The sequence below is a fragment of the Hippocampus bargibanti genome, linkage group LG12, assembly GCF_051943395.1.
Source record: "Hippocampus bargibanti isolate YZ-2025 linkage group LG12, ASM5194339v1, whole genome shotgun sequence".
NCBI lineage: Eukaryota > Metazoa > Chordata > Actinopteri > Syngnathiformes > Syngnathidae > Hippocampus > Hippocampus bargibanti.
In genome coordinates, this window is record NC_142745.1 from 8,857,939 (window position 1) to 8,874,494 (window position 16,556).

The following is a 16,556-nucleotide window of genomic DNA, read 5'->3' on the forward strand; positions in this document are numbered from 1 at the left end:
ATGATTTGCTCCCGCGGGCCACATAAAGTGACGTGGTGGGCCAGATCTCGCCTAGACTTTGACACACGTGATTTAGGCTGTTCATATTCAAGTACATTCTCAAGTATTTCAAGAATTTCCGATAACAGGTTAATGCCATTCATCCATGTATCCATTTTCTAATCCGCTTATCCTCCCGGGTTGCTAACCAATCACAGGACACACACAGACGAACAACCATTCACCCTTAGAGGTGAATCGCCTGATCAAGTGACGATAATGAGAAAGTGCAGTGAAGAGGCAATAATAAGATACAGTCAGATCCACTTGCATTGTGGATATAACATGGTATAAAGTGATCACAGTCCTCGTCTTTACCATGTGTTTTGCATTGCTTCATATCGAGAACGGGGATCACAAGATAAAAAAGGCTTACAACACAAAATGCAAGAACAGCACTGCAAACGCCAACCAAAATAATGAATGAATGAATATTGTTCAATGAATAACTCTTTCGCTCTGTCATGTAAACAAAATATAATTAAAGGCAGGATTATTAAACCATCCTCTGTATTCCTATATTGCTAATGAGAAGGAATATCTGAAAGCAACTAGCAATGCCCCCCCCCCCCCCAAAAAAAAAAAAAAAATGGCACTGTTTTGTGTGACAGAGTCCTATTTTCAGTCCTTCCAAGAAAAAAAAAGCCTGCAATAAAGTCTTGAAAGCCGCCAGCAAATAGCAAAGCAGAGGAAGTTAGCAAATATTAGCGGAACATTTCTCAGTGAAACACGCAGAGAATCTCAAAGCCGAGTTCGGTTTGCTGGCTGAATGCAAATGTTAGCATTGGTATATGAGGGAAATCACACCGACAACACATCAGGATCACTGTTTTTAATTATATGTGGGAGGCACGGTCGATTTTCAAGGCACAATCAAAAAGAGGGAGAACCTGTGGACTAGGGGTTAGCATATGTATGCTAACAGGTAATTGAAGACTGTAAGGTATCCAGAGTTGTGAATGAGTGTCAATTGTCATTTTTCTGGTTGTATGGTTGACTGGCAACCAGTCCAATGTGTAGCCTGACAAAAGTGCTCAAGTTCTTAGGCAATGGAGAAGAAATTACCCCTCATAGATGCAGACGAGTAGCATTGGGCGCCATTTTAGCTAAGCCTCCAAAATTAACAATCAGGAAAATCTAAATGATGAAAACAGTTCCATACTATATCACCACAGATGGGTACAACAGACCATTTTATAGCAGCTATTTTCAAATACAGTAAAGTCTCGTTATATCGATATCGGATATATCGATAGTCCCGGTTATATCGATACTATTTCTATGCACGCACGGAGAAAATTACATGCAAACAGGGTCGGATATATCGATAGTCCCGGTTATATCGATATTTTTTCGGACTCCCTTGAATATCGATATAACGAGACTTTACTGTATGTATGATGTGTTCTGAATTCACTTTACAAGGTCTTAAAGGAAACAAATAATCCCCCTTTGAGTAGTGAACATCTCATTGAGCAGCCTTTGACGGCCGGTGTCACCCTGTCGCTTTTTTTGTACTTTAAAAAATGGACTTTTGTGTATTCTGTGCCACATGAGATGAGACACTCGGTGCTGTGATGTATCAAGTCTCCCGTGGGATATCTTGTCAGTCTCCTCTTGCTGTCTCATCTGGATATAAATATCCACTTGAGATTTTTTTTCCCCCACAAGGCCACCAAAAATACATTTGAGTGTCAAATTTCATTTGCGTGCATGAAATATAAATACACAGCCACTAATAGCATTGTTTATTCTAACGTCAGTCTACCCGGGATACTATAAATAGTCATTTGGTTGATGCGGTTGTAATTTTGTCTGCTGCTGCGTTCGGCCCTGTTTCCTCGACATGCACGCGTTTTGTCTCTTTAGTGGGATGATTTATAGCGCAATGCTATGATGAAATTAGCAGCCAATGACAATAAAGCTGCCAGGAAGGAAGGAAGAAGGGCGCAGATAACGACAGGCAGGCAGTGTGCAGTACTTGGACACGGGCTAGTGGGAAATGTGCAAGGATTCCGAGTGGAACTTGACTTGTAATCTTACAAAGAGGCGCCGGTGTGTCTTCATTAGTGACCTTTTTATAGCATCTCAAACCCATTACCTCGGTCATTTTTTAAGACTAATAGTGACCACAGTGACAGTCCCTCACTGATTTAAATTTGGTATTTGTTCGGAGAGTGATTCTTTTCTTTCTCTGGCTCATTACAAATATGCTGTATGCGGCACCTCAGTGAATGGGATCAGCACCTTTAGCGATTTGGTCAATCATGTGGACGGTTTATTCGCAACTGCAAATTAGCACTGGATATTTGCAAAGTAAGTTGTTGGTCTCTGTGTGCCCTGCGATTGGCTGACAACCAATTCAGGGTGTCCCGCAACCCGAATGAGGATAAAGTAGTCTGAAAAATGTATTTATTTATTTACTTACATAGTTACTGACATATTTATTTTTCTTTCTCTCTTTCTCTTTATTTACTTATATACTTATTTATGTCTGTTTAATCAGGAGCCCTGCCATTTCAGATCCAAAATGTGATCCAATATTACAATTTTTCATGTACGTACAGTGGCTATAGGAAGTCTACACACCATGTTCAACTGACCAGGTTTTAGTGGTGTAAAAAAAATCAAGCTGGTGATTAGTTCTACTGCTACAACTGAAATGTTGTGCACACCCACTTTTAACTGTGTTCAGAATTAACCAATCACAATGAGATTCAGCTCATAACTGCCACCATTTGAAGTGCGTCTGACAACTCCAAATAAATTCCACTTGTTCTTGTAAGCTGTTTTTGTTGTTGTTATCGATAGTGTTGCTTCCCAGCTGAAGCCTAAAGGATTGCCACAAACACTGACTGCTGGTTGAAGCTGGTTGTATGTCACTCAACCTTGACTAAGGACTGATTTTGTTTTTTTAAGAAACTCAGTTGAGTTTTACATCTTTGGGGTTATCCTACAATTGCTCCTCAATATTTGGACTCGGAATTTTCATTCAAGGAAGGAGGAGGAGGAGGATGAGAAAGAGGAGGAAAAAAGGACGAGTATGGAGAGGAACACATAAACCGATAGGATCATTATTCTTGTCTGCCAGGATGCTATGGCAACAGTTTCCCCCTGCCTTGATTGGTTGTAGATAAGGAAGCCTCTTTTACCAGTTGGCTGTGGCCACTTTTGTTCATGGGAGTGGGCAAATTATTAGGCTGCGGGCAAAACCTGAGCTGTCAATCAAACGCCCCCTAGAAGGAAGTCTTGCTTGCAATTTGTTTTTGATTTTTTGATGTGTAGAAAAACAAAGACGACATGGTGCAGGATATTACAATTTGATGTGACTATTTAGCGTTCAGACAGAAAGGGGCTGTTTTATTTCAGATGAAAAATACTATAAATGAGTGGCATACATAAGAAATGAGAATTATGCAAGTGCCCGTGTGTTGGCAAAATGAAAATAGAGAAACCAAATTTGGTTTGGTGTTATCAATATCTAAATTCAAAAAGTGAGACTTTGGGCCCGTTATATGCTAAATTTTGGTATTATGGCAACTACATTCTGATGAAAAGAGACTCGTGAGGCATTGTTAGGATTGCAAGGCATACTACATGATCTTCAAAAACATTGACTCATAAGCAAAGAAACAGGCATAGATAATATACAGTAAAGTCTCGTTATATCGATATTCAAGGGAGTCCGCAAAAATATCGATATAACCGGGACTATCGATATATCCGACCCTGTTTGCATGTAATTTTCCCCGTGCGTGCATAGAAATAGTATCGATATAACCGGGACTATCGATATATCCGATATCGATATAACGAGACTTTACTGTATTTAAATGAAGGTTGAACAGAACTTATAAGATAAGAAATAGCTAGGCAAATAATGAAATCATATTCTCAATGTCCCACTCTTCCGACCTCCATTCAGTCAAGCATGCCGCTGGATTAACTACGATTGCGTTGGGTATGCCTTTGTGTGCGTGTGGTGGTCGGTGATTCCGTGTGACAGCTCAACACACTGATACAGTGGTACAAGTCAAAACACGCAATACTTCTTTTCATTTATATGGGTCCGTCTCACCATTTTAATGGGAATATTCTGAATTTGAGGCTCTTTCTAGCTCTAAAATGTATCCATGTTGGTCCATATCTTCTTGACTTCCCTCAGAATAGTTGTACTGTATATTATGAATGGACAATATGACAACAAATACAATCTGCTGTATGACTCAATAGCATGTGGTGCGGCCCTGATGTCACATCTATTCTTGCTATGGTGGCTTGCATTAAAATTTACCAGTCGTATTGGTAAGACGGGCCCTAAAGATGAGAACACCAAATATTTTTGAAATATTGCTCCATTTCCCCTATAGATACCTCAAAATCGGCAGTCAGGGGTAACCTTTGATTCATAGCCAAAGGCAAACTTGGTATTAAGAAGTACAACTGCTCATGAAATGTACTTCCAGTAAGCAAAGCGACACCAATTTGAGTTTAATAAACCATTTCAATTTGCTTTTCAGATCCTGGCTATCATCTCCATCCTCTTCATCGTGCTGTCCACCATCGCATTGTCTCTCAACACTCTACCAGAGCTGCAGGGCACAGACGAATTTAGCCAGTCCACCGACAACCCGCAGCTGGCCCACGTGGAAGCGGTGTGCATTGCTTGGTTCACCATGGAATACCTGCTCCGCTTCCTCTCCTCTCCCAACAAGTGGAAATTTTTCAAGGGTCCATTGAATGTAATTGACCTACTGGCCATCCTGCCATACTACGTCACCATCTTCCTGACGGAATCCAATAAGAGCGTCTTACAATTTCAGAACGTTCGGCGTGTGGTTCAGATTTTCCGGATCATGAGAATCCTACGTATTCTCAAGCTTGCACGCCACTCCACAGGACTTCAGTCTCTCGGCTTCACCCTACGGAGAAGCTACAATGAGCTGGGTCTACTCATTCTTTTTCTCGCCATGGGTATCATGATCTTCTCCAGTCTGGTATTCTTCGCCGAAAAGGATGAAGAGGACACAAAGTTTAAAAGCATCCCTGCTTCTTTCTGGTGGGCAACTATCACAATGACCACTGTAGGCTATGGGGACATCTACCCTAAGACTCTGCTTGGAAAGATAGTTGGGGGTTTATGCTGCATAGCTGGAGTATTGGTGATAGCTCTCCCTATTCCCATTATTGTAAATAACTTCTCAGAATTCTACAAAGAGCAAAAACGTCAAGAAAAGGCACTCAAACGCAGAGAGGCCTTGGAAAGAGCAAAGAGAAACGGTAGCATTGTGTCCATGAACTTGAAGGAGGCGTTTGCCCGTAGTGCAGAACTAATGGATGTGGTCGTGGAAAAGAATGACCGGCCGCACGATAATCACCTCTCACCAAGCCGTTGGAAATGGTCTCCCAAAAGAGCCGTTTCCGAAACGAGCTCCAACCATTCTTTCATCGTCCAGGATTTAGGATCTGAAAACAAGGGCCGAAACAGTAATCCTCTAAACGTTCAGAAGCTGGAGGAGATGTACAACCAAATGGCCAAGACCCAGTCACAACCAAACCTCAACGCGAAAGGTTCCAGGGTCGGAAAGCGAAGGGATGAGATAGAGCTGGGAACCATACAGGATCACGGTCCAACAATGCTGGAAACCTCAGACGGTGTCGGTGACATGAAAAGTTTGTCCAGCCTTGACAGCTACATCAGTTGTGCTACGGACTTCCAGGAGAATTCACGTTTCCCTCAGAGTACAGCAATGGACCTTTGCCATAATGAAAGCAACCGTTCCTCACATAATAGAGCGATAGCTCTTCCCCCGCACTCTGTGGCAAAAACAGGGCTGCAAAGCAACCGTGCTTCAATGTTAACTCCTATCACCGTCCCCAAACCTTCATGCTCAGAAACTGCAGGGAGATTCTTATTCTCTGGAAATGCCTCAAAAAGCCTTTTCTCCAAAGGAGGATGTCGCAACGACAAGGAACCCGGACCGTCGCCACTCTCTGACAGCTCAATCATTTCTGACCACTCTCTGCTGAGTCCCGAAGTTTCCGTTTACACCACTGCCAGCAGCAGGACGCCCCCAAAGTCCCCACAAAGCACCACCCTGGCCCCAACCGTCTTCACCTTCCATGACTCTTCCATCAGTAAATATATCGACGCTGACACCGATGACGACGAACACTTGCGTGACATCTCTGACGCCAGCCCCACCGATTGCCTGCTGAGCGGCTCCAGCCCCAAACGCAGCATCAACATCAATTACCAGAGAGCCGCCAATCACTTGGAAGCAGCTCAGAAAATGCTGGGACAAAACTGTCTCTTTCCCCGGGAAGGAATTTGCGCGGTTCCTCACGAGAATCACTTTGGTCCAGAGATAGGACGCAGACAAAAAGGGGAAAAGGTCCGTCAAAATACTATGGACAAAAGCCACTGAGGTCAGAGTGTGTAAGTATAAACCATAAGTCGGAACGAGAGTGATTGTGACTGAGACACCAAACAATTCATCCGACCAGACACAAAAAAGGGAGTCACAAAGTTAAACAGTTTTATAAATCACCTGAGCATGCCATTGGGCCATAGGCTCAGAGAGAACACGAGGGCCGAATACTCTGGGAGAAAAAAATCACTGCCCCTCTATCAATTCATTCCAATCAGGGGGTAGTATTCCAAAGCCTCTAAGCAAAGAAGCACCCCAATGTAGCCAGCAGGTCTTTTCAGCACTCCAATGAGTCATTTTAAGAAAGTCACACTTGGTTCTGTGTGTTGGCTGATGGTTATCGCTACATTATCCAGTCAAAAACAGTTCCAGTGAAACTAGTTTTGTAGATACAGGCGAGGACCTAAAATTTGTAAGATTCATCAGGCTCTCCATTCTCATACCTGGCCTTAGTCATTAGCAATTGTTGAGAGCGTATATGTCTGCACTCGAGTGTGTGTGTGTGTGTGTGTGTGTGCGTGCATGTGAGGACGACTGATGATTGTCTGGTGGTAATTTATGTATATTCATGTCAAAGATTGTCCTATTTGATTTATTTTTTTATAAAGACAAAATATCTTCGATGTTGGCTATTTGATAGTCTGCTTTGTCATCATCAGACGTGACAAGTAATCTCACGTCAAGAATCAGCGTCATGGAACAGAAGCTTCCGATAACGGAGGGCACGGCCCGTTATCCGCAGTATTCTGTCACATGACATCATGGGGAGGATGGATCAAAGTGAGAGCACATTTTGCCATGGCTTAAAATTAACTGTGGATCTTTCTGTCATTCATAACAGATGAAAGCAACGGACTAATAGTTTTTCCCCTCCTCTGGGTAACTAGTGTAGAAGAAACAAACATAATTGACACTCACAGCCGACTATTAGAGACACACACAATTTAACAAGACCCATTATAGGTGCTGTATGTATAAAACTGTGTCAGTTTTTATTGAAATAGTCACATAAGTATTGAATTAATCCTGTTTTACAGGTGGATGCAGTTTGTGCAGGCATGTTTTAAAATTTGGGCTTCAAATACGAAAACATTTCAAATTGCTTTGAAATGAAAAGAAATGTCTTATAAAATTGATACACCACAGAAAAGCATTGCTTACCCCTTTCAGGTAGAGGGGTGTCTACAGTGGACAGCTGATCATGTGATCATGTCATTATTAGTTCATGAAAGTGTTAAAGCTGGCCTCCCAAGCCCTTTTCAAATGTTCAACACCCATTGGCCTTATATTGCCCACTAGAAAAGCAACCAAAGAGACTGGCTTGATTTAAATCCAGTTGAGGTCATATGGGGGGAGGGGTTGCTACATTGGTGCTTAAATCTCGGTAGAACTAAGTCATACTATATATAAAAAAACTGCACCTGAGTTGAAATTAACCTGTGCTAACACACCCACAGAAGATACACACCGCTTAACTTCAATATATGCAGCATCCGAACGCTTGGTTGCTACGGTGACAGACACCATTGCGGTGTCTTTTAATTGGGGTGGCAAGGTCTGACTGCATGAAACATGCACAAGAGTGCACGGAGGCATATGGGAATGGCAGTTATGCATGGCAGTCACACGTTGGCATGGCCACCATTCACCACCCATGCTCATGACTCACGGAGGTGGCGTTACGAACACGTCACGACCTCGCCCGGTGACGTGTTTTCGACCTCTTTGTAGCACATTGCGGATATGTGATGTGTTTTTATTGTTTAGTTTTTTTTAATTGCATCACACAGCAACATTTAAGGAAATATAAATGTTTCTGAAAAGAAGACTATACATGCACTTTACCGTCTAATTCATATGGGAAGCGGTCTTTGTTTATGCTTGCCTTTAAAAGCCCTTTAAGAGAAGCACGTGAAAGTATGCGGACTGAACCAAAACCGTAAAAGAAAAGCATAACGATGCCGAATTTGGATGTAATAAATTCAAGTTCGACCTGCAGCGAAAAGGGGGTGGTGTCAATCGGATTTGTTGATCATTCATTCCTTTGTTTTGCAGTCCCAACCCCTGATTTCATATTGCGTTTTGCATTTTACTCAGACATGCCGGCATGTGAAGGGAATCGCAATGAGGGTGCGAACGCACGTTAGAGCTACAGAGAGTGTGACACCTCATCGAAAATTAGCGCCCAAACGAATGTATTATTATCAGGGGAAGCCGCCATTCTGTGTGTGAAATGGCAAGAACCCCTCCACTCTTGCATTTCAAACATATCATGGAAAAGTACCACATTTATTTTTAAAGACAGATTTCAATTTTATGATTTTGCTAATGAATGAAATGAGAGGTGCATCGATCATCTTTTTTTTAGGGTAAATCATTTGAATTGGTGACAACTGACTTCATCAGTTGGCTACATAAAGGATCTGGATTTTTGATTCAATGTTATACAGTGAAACCTCGGTTTACGAACCCCTTGCCTTACGAACTTTTCGGTTTACGAACGTTACATTTATGAAAATGTTACCTTGGCATACAAACTATTTTTCGGGACACAGACGGAGCTGCCACAATGAGTGATGTGTCGTTCGTGAACTAGCCCGTTCTAACGAGAAAATGATAGCCACTGTTGTTGTCCTCTATTCCCCGCCCCCAGTCTTCGGTTAAAGCCACATGATTGGTCAAGAACCCAGCAGTGGGGGGGCGGGTTAAACATTAAAGAGACAGGCAGACAGAGAGAGTGAGAAAACACACGAAAGGGAGATGTCAGAGCTTGAAACAAAAAATAAAAGTGTGAGAGTCTGAGAATAGTGAGAAAATGGATAGAAAACAGTTAAAATATCCAATCAATCAGGCTCCACAAATAATCCGCACAAGTCATCTGTACACTTGATGCATAAAGCTATCAACCCAACTAAACAGATCACAATTGATGAAGAACTAGATACAATTATCACAGAGAAAGCACCTACAAGAGATCATTCCTCAAGATGGTGAAAGAAGCCTATGTTCCTCATCAAGTGTTTAACGCTGAGGAAACCGGACACTCCATTCCATCAAGCCATTAATGACCATCACAAAAGTAAATAAAATGACTTTATTGTACAGTACAGTTTATTTCTTTAATCATAATACTTTAACACATTTATTATACATAAAATAAGGTATATTTTGTGTAGTTTTAAGGCTTAGAAAATTAGAAAGTACAAAATTATGTTTTATGGGGACCTGGGAACGGATTATTCTCCTTTTAAATGGTTTCCCATGGGAAATTAATTTTGGGGATACACACTTTTCGCCTTACACACTCTGTCTGGGAACCAATTAAGTTCGTAAGCCACGGTCCCACTGTATACAGATGAACGCCAAACACTGAACACTTGTTGGTAATCAATTTTGTGTTTGTTGTTTTTGTTGGAGAGCAACACATAAAGTGAAAAGGATTGTTTGCCATTCAATTGAGCCTTTTTTTGCCCATCAGCTTAAAAAACGGTCAGCAACATGGTGTCTGTGAGCCCCAGTTAGTGCACAATGAACATGTAAAAAAATAGCTCTTCGCCAATAAGATTTTGTGATCTCCCAGGAATGTGTTACAAGTGATCGTTTGAAAATGTGAGGACATTTGCAGAAATACATTGATGGGATATATATAACACCAGTTCATTAAAATGAACAATATATGAAGAAAACAAAGCAAATGGTCCATGTCTGTAATGTTTTGTAGTTTTTCATACTTTGTCAAACCACTTTTAATAGTTATTGTGAGAAATCATTCACACGATCAGTGTCTTCACATAGATAACATCCCCACCCCCATATTAAAAAAAATGGTTGTGAGGGAACATTTTTGCTGAAATATTTCAACTATGATGACAATCAACATATCAGGATACACCATAGTCGAGGTTTGTTCAACATAATTAGGTGTAGAAAAAAAAAACACACACAATATTGCCACGCAATGTTTTCTGACACGGTTTTAGGAGGGTACCAAATAAAATGTCAAGCACTATTCTGTATTTTTCGATAACAGGAGTGCACTAGACTGCGCTCACGAGGCAGATTTGTGCTCGAAAAACAGATTTCTGTTCCATCAGAGGCATTCGATGGACCTCTTAAGAGATGTAGTCCATGTGTTTTCATTTATTCATTGTAGTTATTGTATTTATTTTTTATTTGAATTTTATTTATTAGGTTTCTTTTCACAACAGTGGATTTTGGTACACAAACTTGAAGTTTTTAGCCTGGTTGTTCGTGACAACGTTATTGATGGGTGGGAAAAAATAGATAACTAGACTGTGAAACTGTGATATAATTTTCACCCTTTATTTTTAAAATTAGAACATTTTTACAGTCACTTTTCTGTATTTGGAGATATTATAACAGCAAACCTGGGTGGTCCTCGGAGTAAGACGGAAGCATAAAATATTTTGTAAACAAAAACACTTTTAGGCCATATAAATAAAATGGATAAATGAAAAAAAGCACGCTGGTAACTGAGCACACCGTTTGTAGCCTCAAAATGTTGCCCCTTGGGTAAACTCCTAAAGATAACACAACTGTGTGACTTTTTTTTTGGAGCGGCAGGGGGTATTTTACAGCAAAATTGAAAAATGAAGACCACAGATTCTCCACACGTACCAACAAGGCGCCACCTGCTATCTCGTAAATGTACTTTTTTTAATATTCTGATTTATCTGCAAGACAGAAATGGATACAGGTATTTTCTCTATTGTTGTTGCATTCTAAAGCCCCTCTATTGCTGTATCACAGGGTTGGCGTCCATTCAGGGCGTGTTTTTAGAGGGGAAGCCAAAATAAAGAAAAGAGATGGAGAAGTATGAGGCCAATGACCAACTAGAACAAATTACAACATCTCTCTATATTTTTTTACATTTTACAATCTCAGTGGAATTGACCCCAACCTTGCCTAAAGCCATCAGTCTTTGAAAAGTACACCAGGAAAACAGACAAAAAGATTCTAGGGAAAGCTCTTCTATAATGTTATTTATCGCGTCCCCAGCTTCGTCCGTTTTGTACAAAACGCACAAACAAAAAAATTTCTACCTGTTGACTTTCTATGCTGTTGTTTCTGTATAAATGTTCTATCGTTCGGTGCATGTTGTAACTTTTTGGCGTTGCGACTGCTTGTGACTCACATGGAGCCATCCATGTTATTGTCTTGTAAGGAAAAAAACGACAAAAAACAGTGTCTCTATATCCCGAGATGTTTCTATTTCTTAAGAAAAGTGACCCCACCTCGGATTACTCCAAATGAAATAAAGCAAATCACTTTACATTTTGATTACGAATGGATGACTGTCATTATTCTTTTGTTTGTTATTTTTTAAAAAGTGTCCTGAAAGTCACACCAGCTGTCAAACACCAATAGCCTCATAACAGTCTAAATGACTGTCCAGAAATTGAAAAATTGATTTTTGGAACACTCTATATTGACGATGCCAATCAATAACACAAACCAAATAAAAGGCTTATACTTGCGGATTTATGTGGATTGACTGAGGATGTGGAGGAAGGAGGTGGAGGAGGTCATACGAACAAGCAGCTGAGGTAGATGGACAAAGACTAGGTCTTCATCTTCCCCACAGTGGCTTCCATTAGGGGTTTCCCACAGCCTTCCACCAAAGACGCTTTCTCCTGCATGGGAATAGAGATGGCAAAATGCTTCATTTTAGCATCCATGTGCTAACCAATGTGGCCATCTAGTGGTTGACATGTCTGGTTGAGAGCCAGTTTCATCTCATCTCATCTCATTTTCCGTACCGCTTATTCCTAGCCAGTTTCATGTCATAGCTTAATTTGTCTCCGGGTAAAAACTTTACGAAATAAAATGGTTTGAATTCCTGGCTATTAGTTAACAACTTGTATAGCAGATAATACCTGGAGTCAAATACTGAATACATAAAACAATCAAATTGCTTATGTGGGATTTCTACGTTCGTTTATGATTTTATCCCCAGATTATATTTTTCAAAGTTTTCAGAGTGAATTACTGTGTTAATACATTTTTCAGGACATTGCAAAAATGAGTCATACAGGAGGTTGCAAAAGAACCACTGCTCTCCAAAAACACAATAATAGACTCGTCTCCCATTTGCCAAGACAACTTGATCTTCACGACTTTTGGCAAAAAAAATAAAAACATTATGTGAACTGATGAGTCAAAAACTACATCTTTTTAGATGGGTGGCCAATTACATCAGAGGTAAAAATGATAAAAATAACATTTTGCTACCAGTGAAGCATAGTGGTGGCAATGTGCTGGACACCGGATGCTTTACTAACGCGGGACCAGGAAAGCAAGCTGTGATAGACGGGGATTCTGAATTCGGCTGCTTACCAGAAAACCCCAAAGGAGAACGCTCGACAATCAGTTTGTATCACACCAGCAAGCCCACCTCTGAATGGCTAAAAGACAAACAAAATAATAATAATAATAATACGATTTTGGAGTGGCTAAGTAAAAGTCCGGATTTGTATCCAATGACTTAAAGCAGAGGTGCACAATGCGTCGGTTCATCGACCAGTCGACCTCCAAGGTACTATACTATTGTTCGACATTGACAAGATGATGTGACATATTATGAACTGACGCTATACAAATAATTGTGTTTTGAAAAAAATAAACGTCTGCCTCTCAACCATCCCATTACTTGATTAATACACCGGACAAACAATCAGATGACATCTCATTATTAGTTACACTGTGCGGCTCAAACCGCGCCCCATGAGCCTGGCAAAGTTAACAAGCTCGTCGTTAGTTATATCCCAAGTTTTCGCTCGTTTTTTTTTTCCTTTTAAACGTAAGATGAGGTATAAAAACAAGTGGGGAGATGCACCAAGTAAAAATTAAAAAAAAGTATCCCTTTCATACAGAATGGGAGTACTGTATGCATATTTTTTTCACAATCACATTTTCAAAGTGCGTTTGTCTCGTCTGCCAGTTATCAGAGTGAACTCAGATAATGGCAAAAAAAATGGACATAATAATGTTGTGTTGTGCAAGATGTGCGGTTATACATCAACATAAGTTGCAGGAATCCTCAATATATTTCTCGATGAATATAATGGGTAAATCATTTTCACTTGGTCATTTCAAAAGTAGCTCCCATGCTGAAAAAAGTGAGCCTTAAAAAGATGCGAGAAAATCCAACAAATATGACAGAGTTGAAGAGTTTCTGATTAGAAGAGTAGGCCAAAATTCATAACCAGCGTTGTGAATGACTTCTCACCAATTACAATCCACACATAACAGCACTTTGAGCTGGGCTTCTCCGGGAAATTTTGAAAGGTTGGAAAAGGTCATCGATTTGCATGAGACGTCTGAATGTGTTACCCAATCGTGTTATTGCCATCGGGGATGTGTCACTTCTTCCTGGTGTTGCCATAGCCACCGGTGGTAATAAGAGCTGGGACTACAGGGAATCTGTGATGATAAGAATAATTATGAACATATTTTGGAGTACCGGGCGTCACAATGGACATTAAAATAACCACACCATTATGGGACAATTTTGTCTAGCAGTAATGACAAAAGGAGAAAAGGTCAATTTGATATTGCACCTGCACATGAGATATGGCCGTTGTGGCGTAATAGCATAATACGGTTTTCATGCAGAGATCTGTTTTTCTCATCTCTGCCTTAATCCTGTGCAGGAATCAAGTGAGCTTTATTTGCTTATAAAATGGAAGCCATAGGGTGGAGTTCACATTGTTATTCCACAAATGATTGACTTGTCAAAACTGTTTAAGGTGACTTGATATCTTTTACAATGCAAAATAAATCACTCTTGTAATTTGTATTTTGTTTATTTCTACATGTTTTCTTGAGATGTGATGATTCTGTCCAATGCATGCACTATGCAAAAAGCAGACAGCATGCTTAAAACAGAAATTAGAAGAGATGGCATTTCCAACAATGATGTTCAATAAAAAAAGTTACTTTAGGTGTCAAGCTGCTATCGCAGTGGCCTGTGTTTTGCAGTTAGAGTCTCCATGGCAACAGCAAATCTTAAAGTCGGTGTGTGTTAACACTGATGAGAAATAAAGATGGCCTCTCGACTGATCTGCTCTCTATAAATGTGCCTCAAAAGTACAAAAAGGGCCAATTGCTGAAACTCCGGTAGTTTACTAAAGAATACCAAAAGTGTGGACAATGAAGGCCAAACTGAAATGTGTATTAAGGGCACATAAGTGAGAAAAAGAAATCTCTCCTGACTATTCATATGCTAGCTATGCGTTTGTACGTTGTAGTTCAAATGAAAAATAATACAAAAGCCAGTTATTCAATACATTTAAATTGTGACATTTCATATTCCAGTTTGAATAAGTGAAGCTTGAATGTTGAATGTAACAGAGTAGGTGCTGGATAAAGTGGATTATAAATGCATATTAATAGTTTTTAATAAAAATAGCCACATTAAGTATTATACAGGATGTCACCACAAAAAGTTACTCACTCCGACTGCCCAAAAGTGCCCATCTTTGGATATTTTGTGCTTCAATGGTTTTATTTTATTCCATTAATTATCTTCAATCCAATATCATTTACTGACTTGTAACATGTTCGCTAATCGAAGACACAAGAGTGTGAGAGTACATTTTCAAGGAGACGGTCTCCATTCATATCATAAGTGGGGGGGGGGGTGGTAGCAGTACACCACTTGACAACTTAATGAATACTCATTGGTATAAATGCATATGCGCATGTCTCACATGCCAAAAAACAAGGGTGCCAGTGTTGGGTTTGAAAACAATCCTTCTTGAGGTGTAATACCACAGAGGTTTACGCTTGAAAAACATAATCTTCTTATGCTCTCAAACTGCCAGGAAAACGTGTTAGTTTCACACACCAAACTTGAATTTGATCAAAATAAAAATAACAAAAAATAAAGCAAAACAATATGAAGTTGGAATTAAACTTAACATTGTCAAATGGAGCTTTTTTTGTTTTTGCACTCAACCAGTGGCTGTATTATATTTTTGGATGATGTGAAGGAACCAAATATAAATCATTCATCTGGACTGCTATGGTGCCATTAACTCATTCACTGCCATTCAATAATTTATTTGGGAATCAAAAATGATCTTTGACGTAGAGCGCCATTCCCGAACTTGTTCGCGCTTTGTTTTTTCATGATAAAACGCTGGTCGTTGCCTCTGGCAATGTTTTTTCTTTTGCACAAGGGGGCAGCATATCCCCTTTTTCCATGTTCGTGCTTTGTTCCTGCTTCAGCTGTTGTTAAAGCGCTATATAAACCAATACGTATGTATTGCATTGTATTTTGCATTATATTTCGAGCTCATATAACTCCAGACCCATATAATTTAAGAATTAACTATTTTTTTCTAATGAAAGAAAAGAGTCTAAAGTTTCGAACGCTGTATTACATGTTAATGTCGTCCTAAAACTCAATATTCTGTGGATCCTGGAATTCAAGTGACAATGACAAAAACGCTGGGTCTGGAGTTGTATGAGCTTGAAATGAGGGTGGCTGTCCAAAATACAACGCAAGACATACATATTCGTTTATATAGTGCTTTAACAACACCTGACGTTGGAACAAAGTGCTAACATGGGGAAGAAGAGGAAATGCTGCCTCCTCGTGGTAAGAAAAAACATTGCCAGAGGTCTGGCTAGCGCTTTATCGGCACCCAAACAAAAAAAAAAAACAAAACCCGAACAAATTCGGGAATGGCGCTCTATGTCATATTTTCAATTCCCGAATAAATTTGGGAATGGCAGTGAACGAGTTAAAATGCACACTGCGTAGACAATTGCACTTTTTAATAGAAACTCAGCACAGCAAAAACTAACATACAGGAAAAACTCTCCACTACCCACCCAGGCAAAAGTTACCTCACTCCTTAAATACATAGAGCATTTTTTTGTAAGGCTTCACAAAAAAAGGGAAACAAATGACTGAGAATTCACAGTGTCACTGTAAATTTGTAATACATTCCCAATGTCTTTTTCACTACTTGTAGATATTCTGTAATTAAAGGTTGCTATGTTGCATTCTGGCTAACGGATGATTTTTTGTTACAAGTTACAAGCTAGCGAATAACC

At 40.0% G+C, this 16,556-nt stretch overlaps 1 protein-coding gene and 1 long non-coding RNA gene across 3 annotated transcripts in view; one reads left to right on the forward strand and one right to left on the reverse strand.

Moving 5' to 3' along the window:
- The window catches only part of kcnb1 (potassium voltage-gated channel, Shab-related subfamily, member 1), a 28,238-nt gene extending 21,437 nt beyond the window's left edge, over positions 1-6,801 (forward strand). For both annotated transcript variants that reach the window (XM_089010000.1, XM_089010001.1), the window contains exon 3: positions 4,560-6,801. In XM_089010000.1, the coding sequence (XP_088866126.1) occupies positions 4,560-6,467 (1,908 nt within the window). In that variant the 3' untranslated portion in view covers positions 6,468-6,801. The remainder of the gene's footprint in view (positions 1-4,559) is intronic.
- A 4,947-nt stretch (positions 6,802-11,748) lies between these two features.
- Positions 11,749-15,066, reverse strand: LOC148890352 (uncharacterized). The gene is made up of 3 exons (XR_016116633.1): positions 14,947-15,066; positions 13,720-13,913; positions 11,749-12,124 (listed from the first exon to the last, which is right to left on the reverse strand). It is a non-coding gene; the product is annotated as an uncharacterized LOC148890352 (long non-coding RNA).
- Positions 15,067-16,556: the final 1,490 nt, after the last annotated feature.